This window comes from Schistocerca cancellata, chromosome 4, assembly GCF_023864275.1.
Source record: "Schistocerca cancellata isolate TAMUIC-IGC-003103 chromosome 4, iqSchCanc2.1, whole genome shotgun sequence".
Classification (NCBI taxonomy): Eukaryota; Metazoa; Arthropoda; class Insecta; order Orthoptera; family Acrididae; genus Schistocerca; species Schistocerca cancellata.
The window spans coordinates 566,540,152-566,556,213 of record NC_064629.1 but is presented as its reverse complement, the minus strand read 5'-3'; the positions used below and the strand labels follow the sequence as shown (position 1 = coordinate 566,556,213).

General features: G+C 37.9%; 1 protein-coding gene across 1 annotated transcript in view; it reads right to left on the bottom strand.

The window, feature by feature from the left end:
• Window positions 1–709: 709 nt before the first annotated feature.
• LOC126184775 (uncharacterized) overlaps window positions 710–16,062 on the bottom strand; it is a 170,400-nt gene continuing 155,047 nt past the window's right edge. The window contains exon 12 of the mRNA XM_049927328.1: window positions 710–1,072. Coding sequence (XP_049783285.1) covers window positions 1,016–1,072 — 57 coding nt within the window. The 3' untranslated portion in view covers window positions 710–1,015. The remainder of the gene's footprint in view (window positions 1,073–16,062) is intronic.

Below are 16,062 nucleotides of genomic sequence, written 5' to 3'. Positions count from 1 at the left end.
TCAATTCAGTATATCTATAAAATGAATGTTTCACCACCAGAAATAAAGACAGACTTTGAATGAATCCTAAAGACAGAATAAAAATTAATCAGGAAAAATTTATGAACAAAACACACAGATGTACTTCAAATATTTAAAATCACAGTTTAAAATTCTACGAGCATTTTAGAAGACTGGAAACAAAAAGATTTACTACACAAATTATGGTACCAACAAAATTTCAAGTAATGTTGAAACTGAGACAATAAAATGCATTCCAATAGTAAAAGTAGAAGGAAATACAAGACTGAAAAATTGTTACATAATTCAAACCAGGATAGCTGAACATATAAATAAAAAAGAAGAGAGAGAGAGAGAGAGAGAGAGAGAGAGAGAGAGAGAGAAAACCTACAAGAAAAGATTCGTTTGCTCAGAAGATAGGAGAAGAGCCAATTATGAGAGAAAAAGTAATACTGAAAACTTAAAAATGTCCTTTGTTGTATATCATGTAGTGAAATACAGCCAAAACATTCATAATAAATAACACCAACACTATAATACAATGAAATGTCATAATGTCAAGTAATTTCATTGTACTGCACTTAAATAAAATGTACACATTCTTAACTTACCTTCATAAGTGCCACCCCTCCCCCCCCCCCACCCCCCACCCCCCAAAACACAATAAGAACATATTCAAGTTTCAGAATAAATTGAGGTTTTATTGCCATTTTAGAAACCTTTCCTTTTTTTATAGAAGTCTTAACAGAACTCAACAAATCTTAACTTAAAATAGTAAACAATTGAATTAACAATTACAACTTAACAAGAAATTTATTATCTTATAACATTTCTAGAAACAGTTGTATTTTACAAAGTTTAATGTAGAAAATTAGTTACAAAAATAAAATTTAACAGTTAATAGTATAAAAACCAATTGTATAATCACAACCCCTTTTTTAAAATATAAAAACTGCACTAAATATTTTAAGCAGATACCTAAAAATCATAAAAATATATTTAAGTTAAATCGATTTTACGGTGTCTGATTTTCTTTACCAAGTTGGATGTGACGTCCGAGTTTGGTGAAGATCTGCAAATGAAATGTGGAATTACAATATCAATTTGGTCATATTTATTTGCTTCATCAATATGTATAATATAAGTACCATTTTTTGCTACATATGTGCAGTGCTAAATTCACTTTACTTCCATACTATAACAAAAACGTTAATTACAAATGCAACTCGATACAGTATCTCTGGATACTTTGTAACACCAAAGACCAAAATCCTTTCTACGGGTATTTTTCACACTGCAATGAGCTTTCTACAGGTATTTTTCACACTGCAATAAGCTACTGCTAAAGACAACAACAGGGTTAAAAGATGACTAAAGGGCCTATTAAGTACATCACCTTAACAGTGAAAACCAATTAAAGAAATGACCTTTTCTTACTGTCTCTACTAACATTATCACTGTATTAGCATATTACTTAACACCACATTAGGGCAAGGAAAAACTCATCCTGATATAAGTGGCAATGATGCCATGAAATTGGTTTAGTTACGTCGTTAGATAATGCATAATAACCCAAGTCATTTCTTCTGTGGAATAGTTTTGTATGTATGTGACACTTTAGAGCAGTCGTGTATGTTTAATCCAGGTTAATAAAAGGGAATACCAAGTTTACTCTGGTAACCACTGTTCACAGCAACTATATATAACCTACTGAGGATGCTTTGTCAGAAAGCTTGTCTGGGTGTATACACTAAAAATTATGCGCAAAAAATGTTCTGTTGCTAACTCTTACAATTTAAATTAGAATATAATAAACTTCTTTGTTATGAATAACTGATCACCAATGGAAATTTCTTAGTAGTTTAAAAATGGTATATCTGAATGAAAAATTTCACGCCACAACAACATCGTAACGAGAAGTACAACAAATTACATATTTACAATCATCTGCAAATAAGCTTTGGCAATATGGAAGCTGCATTTGTTGATAGGTGACCAAAAGCAGAAAATCTGAAACTAATTTCTTAGCAATGGTTGGGTAAATTTCACATGCTGAAAAGGTTGTGGCAAGTATTTTATGGGATATTTAAGAATTATTGTTATCTCACAAAACAACTGATTAATATAACTCAAGTCTTGTGGACCAACTGTATAAATAAATTAGAGTTGTGAATTGCAAAATAGGGAAAAATGTCCTCTCATATTAATGAACCTACCACAAATAAGCTTCAGAACTAGGAAAAAAATCAGGAATCTGAAGTATAATTAATTTGAATATTTGATCTATTCACTAGATCTGACACCTTGTGATTTCCATTTATACTCAGACATAAAGAAATTGGTAGCTGAAAACAGTCGCATTGTATGAAAATGTTATGCCAGCCATAGGAGGGTATTTTGTAGGCTTTCCAGAATCAGTTGTCTAGGGATGAACACTACTCACCGCAAATATGTTGCATAAAGATACTGACCTAACAAACCTAGCCTTTCAGTGTAAGACTTAGAAGTCATCTCCTTGGACTCTTATGACCTTAAGAATGGGACAGCAAAATTAATACAACTCGTTTTAGATATCTGATAAAAATCTGTTTCTTTACTTCAAGGAAGTAGCCAAGGAATATAGGATCTAATTCTGTCCATTATAAACAATTCACTGCATGAGGTAATAAAAAAACTGGTGCCTTTATATCTGTACCTCTACCTAGGGAGGTGCTTTCACTACATTTATGGCCATCTTCCTAAAGAAATAAACTTTTGTCAGCACGTATTTCAGGTGCGCATCCACGATAGTATTATTTCTTCCTCCAACATATAGGAAGTTTTTCCAAACTGACCAAATATTTTGTTTTTACAAAAGCCAGTAAGACTGTTACAAAAACCGTAAGAAATACCCACTGTTTCATTCGCTATTTTAAAAGTGTCTAGTGCAATAGTTTTGAACTTGAGGCTAAACTGAACGTAAAGTAATAAAACTATCAGCCACCATTATAATCCACTATTGGGTAATATGTGCAATATGTTGTGAATTCTGAGGCTCCATTATTATGTAATACTTGGGGTTGACTGAAAGTAATATATGTGCAACCAGCAATATAGCTTTTACATTCAAACATAATTTTAAGACCTTCAGTTTCATGAAATTTGTATTTACTAATGTGATTTGTAAACAAAAGCCTGAAGGATATATAATATGCAAGCACCAACAGTTCATCAAAACCTATATTTGGATGGTCAGAAGTGAGCTGTAATTCCACTTCCATCTTACACAAGTCAAGATGTGTTAACCAGTATGCCTCATTTTTAATGAATAGTTCCCAAGACAGGTCAGATAGAAGATAATCAATCCTGATGAAAAATAGAGTAAACTCTTGACTATCCACTTTTTGGATTATCTGCGACCTATTTCTCCCAATTTTTAAGCTTCTGAGAATTTTTCTTTTAGCCAGGTGCAGTTGCCAGTGAACAACGTCACATTACAACACGAGTGTAGTACACAATGTGCTGCTTGAACACCTAAAGCACTGGACCGTATTGTCGCAGAGGATGCTATATTCATTTGATTTGTTACTGCCGAACAATGTTTTCCAAATTTTGTGAACTGAGGCCAAAGTGGTGTGTGTGACTGCAAACACAGCTGGTTCACATTTACTTTGTGTCTGCACAATACATCAAAATGTGAAACTAATGTTGGCACATAGCCCAATGAAAGAAGATTACAAAGAATTGCATGCTTCATCACTGTAAAGTATGTCCAGGAACAGAACCTGGAAACGAATATTTGGAAAGCGCTTTTGCAGATATGGACCCTGAGAATAAAATTAAGTTCAAACAATGGACTCACACTGACAAAGACAGACTTGAAACCAGAAAAATGACAGTTGAAGAATTCATTGAACTATTAGTTACCAAGTTCTGGCCCTTTCTACTCACCACTACATTGCAAAGCATCATAACAAGCATTTGCAGTCACTACAGAAGGTCTCAAACCAGGAGAATTAATTAAATTAATGGATTTCACTGAAAATTACTCCTTTATTGTCCAAGATGCAATTCAAGGATTCCATCGGGAAAATAGTCAACCTACAATACATCCATTTGTCATTTACTACATAGACAATGAAGACCTAAAAAGCTTCAGCTACTGTATAATCAGTGATTGCCTCAGACATGACACAGTTGCAGTGCATGTGTTTTTAACGTACTTTATCAAATCCCTGAAGCGTATTTTTAAAGAAATTAAGCATATTCATTATTTTAGTGACAGTTCTGTTGCTCAGTACAAAAATTTTAAGAGCTTCCTAAATCTTTGCCATCATAAAAAGAGACTTTGGCATTACTGCAGAATAGAATTTGTTTTCAGAACAAGCTGTGGGAAATCACCATGTGATGGAATTGAGGGCACATTTAAGCGTTTAGCAGCGCCCAACTGACAACCAAATCTTAACACCAACTGACCTGTTTAATATTGCCAAAAAAAAATGTGCATGGCATTGAATTTATCTATATTAAGAAAGAAATTATTGAAGATGCAAAAATTGATCCATAAAAACGTTTTAGAATGGATGTGCAGTGTCTGGTACAAGAGACCATCACCATTTTGTGCCCACTGGTGAAAAGCGACTTCAGATTCATAGCATATCAAATGATACATTGTCCTTTATAGAAAATGTTAACCGATATGCTAAAGTTGCTACTAAACATTTTGCCATTACTGAACTACAGCCTGGTCAGTATGTTTCTTTGTTTATGATGGAAAATTGTGGATAGGAAATATCTGTGAACTTTCATGTGAAGAAAAAGATGCCTTTATTAATTTCATGCATCCTCTTGGAGCTGCTCAATCATTTCACTGGCCAGCTAGAAGAGACATATGTTGGATTCCAGAACAACATATAATTGAAGTCATACCAGTTCCAGCTGCTTCAATGATGGGGTGGCAATACAGTTTGCCGGAAGCCATAGTTTTGGACATCAGCAACAAATTTAAAGCACTTAACAACTGAAGAATTCCGCACTATGGGTTGGGAACCACAAAGAGATGCAAACATGGGTTGAGAACCTGTTGGATACTCACACTCAGGCTTGGTAACCTGCTAGATACTCACATTCCGGTTTGGGAACATGCTAGACTCCCACTTTCAGGCTTGGGAACCTGCAGTAAGGAAACCCACCTGTGGCTGACCTTGCATGGCTATTGGGTGTGGCCCCTTGGTGATGAGGCTACCAGTCACTGAGATTAGCGGCTATGCCACTACCAAGGACCAACGCAAGGATTTTTCTCGAATTACAAAAAAATTCAATAGTTTAGGCGCAATTTTTGCACCTTACTCAAAGAGTCACCAAAATGAAAATAAGTTTTTCTAATAGAATGAAATGTGCTCTGTTGAATGATGTTAATGAATGTGATGTAGTAGGTGTCCATTTTGAGACACATGACTTTGAACACGAGTATATTTTGAAACATTCATGTTTTTTTGCAAATTTACAGGATGGTAGCACAGTAATTAAACACGCAAGCCATGCCCAAATTTGTGACACACTAAACGCCTAGACAGACACTAGTTTGGCAAAAGACCATATTCATAGCACACTTTCTCCACTACTTATGCCTCAAAGTATGGAACAAGTTTCTCGCGACATGACTTGTTACCCACTATGAACTGAGATTATGCAAAATGTATTGCTTTCTGAACTCTGTTTCCATCATTTGTGTGTAGAGCACAAAAAGTTGTACGACTATACTCAGAAAGTCTAGCTCTTTTACATTAGGAATAGTGGAATGCCAAACTTGAAGATTTCTTCACGACTTATCGGTCTTGGTAAAAGTGGTCTTCACAAAAGTGGCTCTAGCACCTCAACCAAGTTACAGGTGAACCTGAAACTTTGCGCAAGTTCACGTAGGGCCCTCAGGTACATACTGTAAAAAATTCACCAAAATTGGAGATGGCTGAGCTGGGAGCCCAAGGACACTTCACATGGAATGACCCAATAGTATAATTTAGACTATTTACAACAAAACAACCATTAAACTGATGGTAAAATAACCTATCTTTTCTTACAAATATCTAATGTGTGTGTACCTTTAGTTACACAGCACACGTTCAACTAAAATCCAATTCTTTCCACACCTTTGTTAATGAATCTAGAGTACTGGATCCATAGCCCCTTCAATTCTGTGTCTGAATGCTAGTGAATCATTAGGTAGGGGCGGAACACAGACGCAATCTTTTAAGAAGGTGTGAGGTCTGGTGAACATGGAGACCAGTGGATTGATGATGATTGTGTGTTTAAGGGACTAAACAATGGGGTCCCTCCTTATCATGAGAGAAACATGTCAAAAGGTAAAAACTGAAAACAATGAGGACAAGGCTGCTCTAACTATACAAGTAAGTCAAAGTGTTCAAAAGGAGGCTACAGTAGTTGTACAACAACAGGTAAAAAGAGATAAACCAGGCAGTTTCTTGCACAAGGGGGGCCAAAAGCACAACAAGGTGAGAGGAGGAGGAGAAAGGCATCTGCTGTTGTTTGGAGGGTACCCACCACAGGGGAGGCTCTCGCCCCCACAACCACCCATAACACTGGAAGTGGAAGATATTATAGGTTAGAGTAAAATCTGCTCTACCTCAAAAAATGCAACACTTTGGTAGTGGCTGTCACGTCATTCGCAAGCACCTGAGGTAGTGAGGTAGGCAAGCTGAAAGTGTGCTGCAGATCGGCCAGCACGGTGCACACAACAAGAACAAGTGCTATCGTTAGCAAACTACCGCAGCTGCAGTAAGGAGGATCCTCCCAGTGCAGTAGGAACTCTTGGGCGAGTCTCGTGTGGGCAATACGTAGTTGGCACAACACAATGGTATTTTCCTGAGAGGCCTGGAAAGATGTATGCCACACCTTAGTGGACCCTTTAATCGCTGTTGACTTGTTTTGGGTTGTACTAGCCTGCCACTCCAATTCCCAGGGGCCCAAAATATTGTGTTGGAGTTGTAACCTTTAAGTCTGGGCCCAGTATCCTGACAAAGTTAATCTCCTGTAGTTGCTTTTTTAGCCGGACGGTCGGCAATTTCACTTCCTGGAATTCCTGTGTGGTTCAGTGTCCAGATGAAGCTCATCATCTTTTCAGAGCTGTAGAGGTCAGCCAGTAGGTCCTGGATGTTTGCAACTCAAGATTTTTGGGGTAGCATAGGATTATGCTTTTTAAGCAACTCATGGAATCATTACAGATCAGAAAGTTCATCATGGCCTGGGATTTGATGTACCCCAAAGTGTGAGAAATGGCAACCAACTCTGCAGTGTATACACTGAACACTCAGCAAAGAGTTCTTCTCATGTCCCCTTGCACATGGAAAAACGTAACCCACTGTTTCATTGACTTTTGATCGATCTGTGTAGATGCAGTCCGAATTAGAATAATTGTGAAGGATTGGGAAAAAAAAACAGGTGTTGGAGAGGGGCAGGATCAGTATCCTTCTTGGGTCCACAAAAGAGGTCCATCCTTATAACAGCACATGGTACAGCCCACGGGGGAAGTCGAGAAGGCACTCTAGGAACAGAGACTAATGGAGGCTGTTGGAGGTCCAGTATAAAGTCAAATTGGATCCCAGCTGGTCTTCCCAGTTTCAGGTGATGCACAAACAGTCTGAACGGCTGGTTGTGGAACAGTGTTGAGTGACATGGGTGGGTAGGATTGTGACTGCGTAACTTGCCAGAAGCTGCTACTGTCTAACCCGCAGTGTTGGGACACCAGCTTCCACTAGGAGGCTGTCAAGAGGGCTTGTATGGAAGGCCGCCATAGCCGCATGCCTGTGTGGTGAACAGGGTCCAGCAGTCTCAGTATGCACTGTGCTGCTGACCCATAGGCAACACATCCATATTCTAAGTGTGATAAATCAGATCTTTATGAAATGTCAGAAGAACTGTGTGGTCCATGCCCCACGAGGAGCGACTAAGAAAACGAAGAGCATTCAGCTTCTTAATGCAAGCTGCCTTGAGCTGGTGGGCACGCAGCAAAAGCCGGTGGGTATGCAGCAGACAAGTTAGCTTGTGGTCAAATAAAATACCTAAGAACTGGAAAGTGTCAACGACTTCAAGTAACTGGTCACCAAGATAAATTTCTGGCTGTGAGTGCAGTCTGAAGTAGACAAAAATGCATAACTCATGATTTTGCAGGGGGAAATTTATAGCCAGTTCGGGGTCCACTCAAGGACTCTTCAGACAGCTTTCTGAAGCTGGTGCTCAGCCATGCGTAGTGATGCAGAGGCACAGTACCCACAAAGATCATCCATATACACTGACAGAGAGACTGTAGGGCCCACTGCATTTGCAATGCCATTGGTGGCGATAGTAAACAGCGTTACTCTCAAAACTGATCCCTGAGGGACTCCAGTTTCCTGTACAAGTGGTTGCTGAGAGTCGAAGCAATCCGGACCTAAAAAAAATTGGAGAGAGAGGAAATTATGGATAAAAATGGGTAAACTGCCCCAGAAACATCACTCCTGCAGTGTACAGAGGATGTGATGTCACCAGGTGATATTGTACACCTTCTGTACATCAAATAACACAGCAATGAGATGTTACTGATGCACAAAAGCTTTGTGTGCTGGGGATTCCAAATGAACCAGGTGATCTGTGGTGGACCGGAAAGCCCAAAAGCTGCTTTGGAATCATGATATATGCCCTCCGGCTTTAGGGCACCAACAAAGATGGTGGCTGGCCACTCATTCGAATAGCTTACACAACCCATTTGTTAGAGAGATTGGTTGGTAGTTAGTTAAAATATGTGGGTTATTTCCCAGTTTCAGGACAGGAATAATATTTTCCCACCATTGAGAGCGATTAAAAAGCCAGAGGAATGTTTCACGTTGTCAGCACGAAGGTGTGTGACCATCCAGTTGTGGATTTTGTCAGGTCCAGAGCCTGTATTGCGACACTTTTCTAAAGTGCTGCGAAGCTCCCTTCCACTAAAAGGGACATTGTACGATACAGAGCTGTGTACATGGACAGATAGCGGGTGGTGCTCAATAAGGTGTTTCTGGGCCAGGAAATGAGGATGGTAATTACTGCAAGCAGACATTTCAGTGAAGTGTGCCACAAAACATTTGGCGAGTACCATGGGATCAGTGCTCTCTCACATTGTCCGTTACAACCAACCCAATGGTCACTGATTTCAACATTCAACCACTCTTGTACAAACAGATGCCAGGGTATAGGCTCCATCTTGTTGCCAAATGAAGTTTTCAGGTTCACCTCATAATTGGGGAAAGAGCCATTCTTCCAATGTATCCAGATCCCCGCCCCCCCCTCCACGATTCACAGTGCTTCCCTGCCTATGGATCAGAGAGGTCTCTCTGAAAATTCAAGATCTAGGAAGAAGCCTCAGTCCCTCATAACCCAAGTGGAGGATCACATTATTCTAGAAATACTTCAAAAAGAAAATATTTAAGTACAGAGTTGACAGTAAAGAAGATCCATCTCAAAGGAGAGAAATATGAGCCAGGAAACTTTTTAAAAATGAACAGTACCAGTAAAGCTAAGGTAAAACCAACTGTTAGTTATGAGTACAACAACAACATTTTTCACAAACGATTCAGTCTATCATTTGGAGCACTGAGGTCAGACATGTCCTAAGTGTGATTCCCTGACAACTGATATCGAGACTGAAAGAAGTGAAACAAAGAAAATGCTACTTATCCACTCATGTGATCTACATTTGGCTAAACCTGATGCTTTTTATAAGGACCTGAAAGAAAATTCTGAACTTACCAAATCAGATAATGCTATGGAGGTTTTGTGTTTTGACATCCAGCAGAATCTTCCTTTACCAGTGATCCCAACAGGAGGCTTATTTTACTGTTGACCAGTATGGGCTTATAACCAGTGTAAATATTCTAGCTCAACTGATGAGAGCAAGATGTACATGTTCGATGAAGTGACGGGAAACAAAGGCTGTAATGAGACAATCTCATTTTTGAAACATTATATAGATAACTTTGTACCTCCAGAGGTACAAACTTTGTATCTCTACAGTGACATCTGTGGAGGTCAGAATAAGAGTCTAGCCATGGTGAAGTTTCTGTCTACGTTAGCTACAAGTGGAAAATTTGACAAAATAATATATCACTATCCTGAATGTGGCCATTCATTCTTGCCATGTGACACGATGTTTGGATTTATTGAGAAATTAAAGAGAAAGAAAGAGTATGTCTTCATTCCAGAAGGTTGGTATTCTCTAGTAAGGAGTGCCTCAAAGAAATTTGCAGTTGTCCTTGTGACTCAAGATCTCATTAAGGATTTCAAAGCCTATCTATCACCATTTTTTAAGAAGTCTATCAAAAATGATAAAAACCATTCACAATATCCAAGTATAGAATGCTTGTATATTCAAGAGATAGTATTTCAGTGTCTGAAGCACACAACATGTTTGTAAATCAGAAATTGGTCACTATGAAGAAAGGAGTGGGTGCTAATGACATAAATTTTGATTTAGCTACAAATCTATGCAATTGATCACTGCCAATAAATCAGAAGAAACTGGATGCTATTATGAAGTTGGAAAAATTTATTCCTCCAGTGTATAAGCAGTGGTATGAATGTACTGAAAAACTTGGTGTGGATAATGAAAAGAATGAATGAAGAGACTACCATGTATATTAATCTGCATTATATTTTCTAATTAATTTGTTAATTTTTTCCCATACAGCTACATAATATTATCTGATGCATAATATAACACAATGTAGGTTAAATAATTCAAATCAGTGGTGTTTCAGTTCACACATGAGTGATTTTGTGCTGGAAAAAATTCACAACTTTTAATGAGTATGAGAACTGATTAAGTCCATCAACATTTTCTGTTAATGATGTACTTAAGGCTGAAATAATATTTACTTTATTACTAAAATATGTTAAAAGATATTGGTAACAGTGCTGGGACTACAAAAAAAATTACTAAATGGTGAAATAAAATGACTAAAATAGTTTTTCTTGATTTTCTCAGAAGTAGTGAACTGGTCTTTATCCACTTATCATTCTCTTGCCTTTAATTACAGATTCACTCTTAGCAAACTGCAGAATGCAACGTGCTTTGCATTCAGGAGTTGTCATTTTGTACTTTGGCAATGCAAGTGGGAAAACAACAAAGCAGTACACACAAATGTGCTTATTTAAAAATGTTTTAAAGAGTAACTTAAACGATTGACAACACTTACAGTTGATACTGTTAAATATAATAACTGAGACATTCTTTTATGGGCACCCTGTATATGAAAAGTCACCATATGTGACACCTAACAAAATGTTAAGACTAGTTTTAGTTGGGGGGCGGGGGGGGGGGGGGGGGGGGGGGGGGGAAGATAAAAATAAGAAGGGGGACTCCCTGATTCACTTACATTTTACCATTTTTACTTTCACGTTACACTAAAATTCATATTACTAATGTCTACAGCTGTTTAGTTTGATTTATGTTTTGGAGTGACAAAATACAGTTGTCTTCTACAATGTGCCTAAAATCAGATTACTAAAACACCAAAATGACGTTGCAATCACAATGTCAGCATCAATAAAACTTCTTTTTCAAAATGTTGTAATATGAGGTGAAATGTGAACTAAATGTTTAAAGACATGCCTCTAAAGGTCCTACTATCTAAAAATGTTACCCATAAAATCAGTTCAGTTTAACAGCAGCAGAGTGGTACTAGCAACTCTAAACACAAAAATGTCAGGTGTCTAGACGTAGTGGGCTCTCAATGATGAAAATGGCTTTAAAATAGCTGGTTGGTCACAAAAGTAATAATTAAAGGATGTTTCTGGACACATTTATTATTCATTACACACTTCAAGCTCTGCCCACCTTCAGATGATCTGGCAATAAATTGTTAACAGAAATTTCTTTTTACAATCTTTTTACAGTCTTTTTACAGTTTCTGAAAAATAGGACCTATGCTATAACATGACTGAACAACAAAGAAATTTAAAACATAATACATAGCATTTGTCACAGAATGAATATACAACTCTGACAAGAATGTCATTGTTGAAAGATTGCACAGATCGCACACGGTACTTCATCCAGCATCAATAAGCTTTCTTACGTGGAACTAAAGCCCTGTATGTCCTTTAAATTTGTCTTTGTCTACAGTTAGCATTACCTTTTATTTACAGTGTAAGGAAAACCTGTATAAATTTTGTAATAGATACTGTTATTGTTGCTTGCAGTTACGCATCAGCCATATACTCAGCACCACAGTAGTTACACCATCTAGTTTAGTTTAGTTTAGATTAGATTAGATTAGATTAATACTTGTTCCATAGATCATGAATACGACACTTCGTAATGATGTGGAACGTGTCATGTTAATAAAAGATGTCTGTACAAGATATTACATTACACAAAATATTGCATGACACTAATGTTTAAGTAGTTTTTTTTTTTCTTAATTTATATCTAAAAATTCAGCCAATGAGTAGAAGGAGTTGTCATCTAGAAATTCTTTCAATTTATTTTTAAATGTTAGTTGGCTATCTGTCAGGCTTTTGATGCTGTTTGGTAGGTGACCAAAAATTTTGTGGCAGCATAATTTACCCCTTTCTGTGCCAAAGTCAGATTTAACCCTGCATAGTGAAAATCATCCTTTCTCCTGGTGTTATAGCTATGCACACTGCTATTACTTTTGAACTGGGTTGGATTATTAACAACAAATTATTAACAACAAATAAGTCAATATATATACTGTGAAGATCTCTAGATCCTTAAATAGATGTCTGCAGGATGACCGTGGGTGAGCTCCAGCAATTATTCTGATTACACGTTTTTGAGCAATGAATACTTTCCTACTCAACGTTGAATTACCCCAGAATATGATGCCATACGAAAGCAGTGAATGAAAGTAGGCATAGTAAGCTAATTTACTGAGATTCTTTTCACCAAAATTTGCAATAACCCTAACAGCATACGTAGCTGAACTCTGACGTTTCAGCAGACCATCAATGTGTTGCTTCCAGTTTAACCTCTCATAAATGGACACACCTAAAAATTTTGAAAATTCTACCTTAGCTACACACTTCTGTTCAAAATCTATATTCATTAGTGGAGTTGTGCCATTTACTGTACGGAACTGTATATACTGTGTTTTATCAAAATTTAAAGAGAGTCCGTTCGCTGAGAGCCACTTAATAATTTTGTGAAAAACATCATTTACAATTACATCACTTAGTTCTTGGTTTTTGGATGTTATTACTATACTTGTATCATCAGCAAAAAGAACTAACTTTGCATCTTCATCAATGTAGAATGGTAAGTCATTAATGTATATCAAGAACAGTAAAGGACCTAAGACCGAACCCTGTGGGACCCCGTACTTGATAGCCCCCCAGTTTGAGGAATCAGCTGTTTTAACATTACATGAACCACTTATTTCAACTTTCTGCATTCTTCCAGTTAAGTATGAATTAAACCATTTGTGCACTGCCCCACTCAAACCATAATGATTTAGCTTATCTAAAAGAATTCCATGATTTACACAATCAAAGGCCTTTGAGAGATCACAAAAAATACCAAAGGGTGATGTCCGGTTATTCAGAACATTTAATATTTGATCAGTGAAAGCGTATATAGCATTTTCTGTTGAAAAGCCTTTCTGAAAACCAAACTGACATTTTGTTAGTACTTTATTTTTACAAATATGGGAGGCTACTCTTGAATACATTACTTTCTCAAAAATTTTTGATAGAGCTGTCAGAAGAGAGATTGGGCAGTAGTTGTTGACATCCGACGTATCCCACTTTTTATGCAATGGTTTTACAATGGCATATTTCAGTCTATCGGGGAAAACACCCTGCTCCAAAGAGCTATTACATACGTGGCTGAGAATCCTACTTATCTGTGGGGAACAAGCTTTAAGTACCTTGCTGGAAATGCCATCAATTCTGTAAGAGCTTTTACTTTTCAGTGAGTTTATTATTTTACTGATTTCAGTGGGAGAGGTTGGTGGAATTACAATTGTTTCAAACTGCACAGGTATGGCCTCTTCTATTAGTAGCCTTGCCTCTTCTAGTGAAGATCTAGATCCTATTTTCTCCACAACATTTAAAAAATGATTATTGAATATATTTTCAATTTCTGATTGTTTGTTAGTACACTTGTCATTCAGTTTTATGGCACTAAAGTCTTCCTGTGCTCTTGGATGCCCTGTTTCCCTTTCAATAATTTTCCAAACTGCTTTAATTTTATTATCAGTTACTGATCTCAGACATGATACACATGCTTCTGGACTTTTTAATAACTTTTCTTAGTATCACACAATAGTTTTCATAATATTGAACAATTTCGGGGTCAGTATTCCCTCTTGCTGTTAGATACAGTTCTCTTTTACGGTTGCAACATATTCTTATTCCTTTAGTGTCTACAAACACTCTTATGTGGGACTATCTACGAGGGCAGTTCAATAAGTAATGCAACACATTTTTTTTCTCGGCCAATTTTGGTTGAAAAAACCGGAAATTTCTTGTGGAATATTTTCAAACATTCCCGCTTCGTCTCGTATAGTTTCATTGGCTTCCAACAGGTGGTAGCGCTGTACGGAGCTGTTAAAATGGCGTCTGTAACGGATGTGCGTTGCAAACAACAGGCAGTGATCGAGTTTCTTTTGGCGGAAAACCAGGGCATCTCAGATATTCATAGGCGCTTGCAGAATGTCTACGGTGATCTGGCAGTGGACAAAAGCACGGTGAGTCATTGGGCAAAGCGTGTGTCATCATCGCCGCAAGGTCAAGCAAGACTGTCTGATCTCCCGCGTGCGAGCCAGCCGTGCACAGCTGTGACTCCTGCAATGACGGAGCGTGCGAACACACTCGTTCGAGATGATCGACGGATCACCATCAAACAACTCAGTGCTCAACTTGACATCTCTGTTGGTAGTGCTGTCACAATTGTTCACCAGTTGGGATATTCAAAGGTTTGTTCCCACTGGGTCCCTCGTTGTCTAACCGAACACCATAAAGAGCAAAGGAGAACCATCTGTGCGGAATTGCTTGCTCGTCATGTGGATGAGGGTGACAATTTCTTGTCAAAGATTGTTACAGGCGATGAAACATGGGTTCATCACTTCGAACCTGAAACAAAATGGCAATCAATGGAGTGGCGCCACACCCACTCCCCTACCAAGAAAAAGTTTAAAGCCATACCCTCAGCCGGTAAAGTCATGGTTACAGTCTTCTGGGACGCTGAAGGGGTTATTCTGTTCGATGTCCTTCCCCATGGTCAAACGATCAACTCTGAAGTGTATTGTGCTACTCTTCAGAAATTGAAGAAACGACTTCAGCGTGTTCGTAGGCACAAAAATCTGAATGAACTTCTCCTTCTTCATGACAACGCAAGACCTCACACAAGTCTTCGCACCCGAGAGGAGCTCACAAAACTTCAGTGGACTGTTCTTCCTCATGCACCCTACAGCCCCGATCTCGCACCGTCGGATTTCCACATGTTTGGCCCAATGAACGACGCAATCCGTGGGAGGCGCTATGCGGATGATGAAGAAGTTATTGATGCAGTACGACGTTGGCTCCGACATCGACCAGTGGAATGGTACCGTGCAGGCATACAGGCCCTCATTTCAAGGTGGCGTAAGGCCGTAGCATTGAATGGAGATTACGTTGAAAAATAGTGTTGTGCAGCTAAAAGATTGGGGAATAACCTGGTGTATTTCAATGCTGAATAAAACAACCCCTGTTTCAGAAAAAAAATGTGTTGCATTACTTATTGAACTGCCCTCGTACAAGCCACATCACTTGGCTGTAAGCAGTACATAAGTTAGGCCACAGTTATTTCCTGACTGGACTAGTAAACTTTATGGTTCTTTCAACATTAATTGATATTATTGTCAATGTTGTGTATTCATTCTGTACTAAATGGTATGTATTTTGCTTTAAATGTCTTTGTTGTTGAACCATGTTTTAGCATAGGTCCTCTTAGACACTTGTGTAAATTTTCAAGATTCTTAAAAAAAATTTCAGTTACCAATTTATCACCAAGTTGTCTGAAAATGGGGAGAGTCCGAAATGCGTAATGAA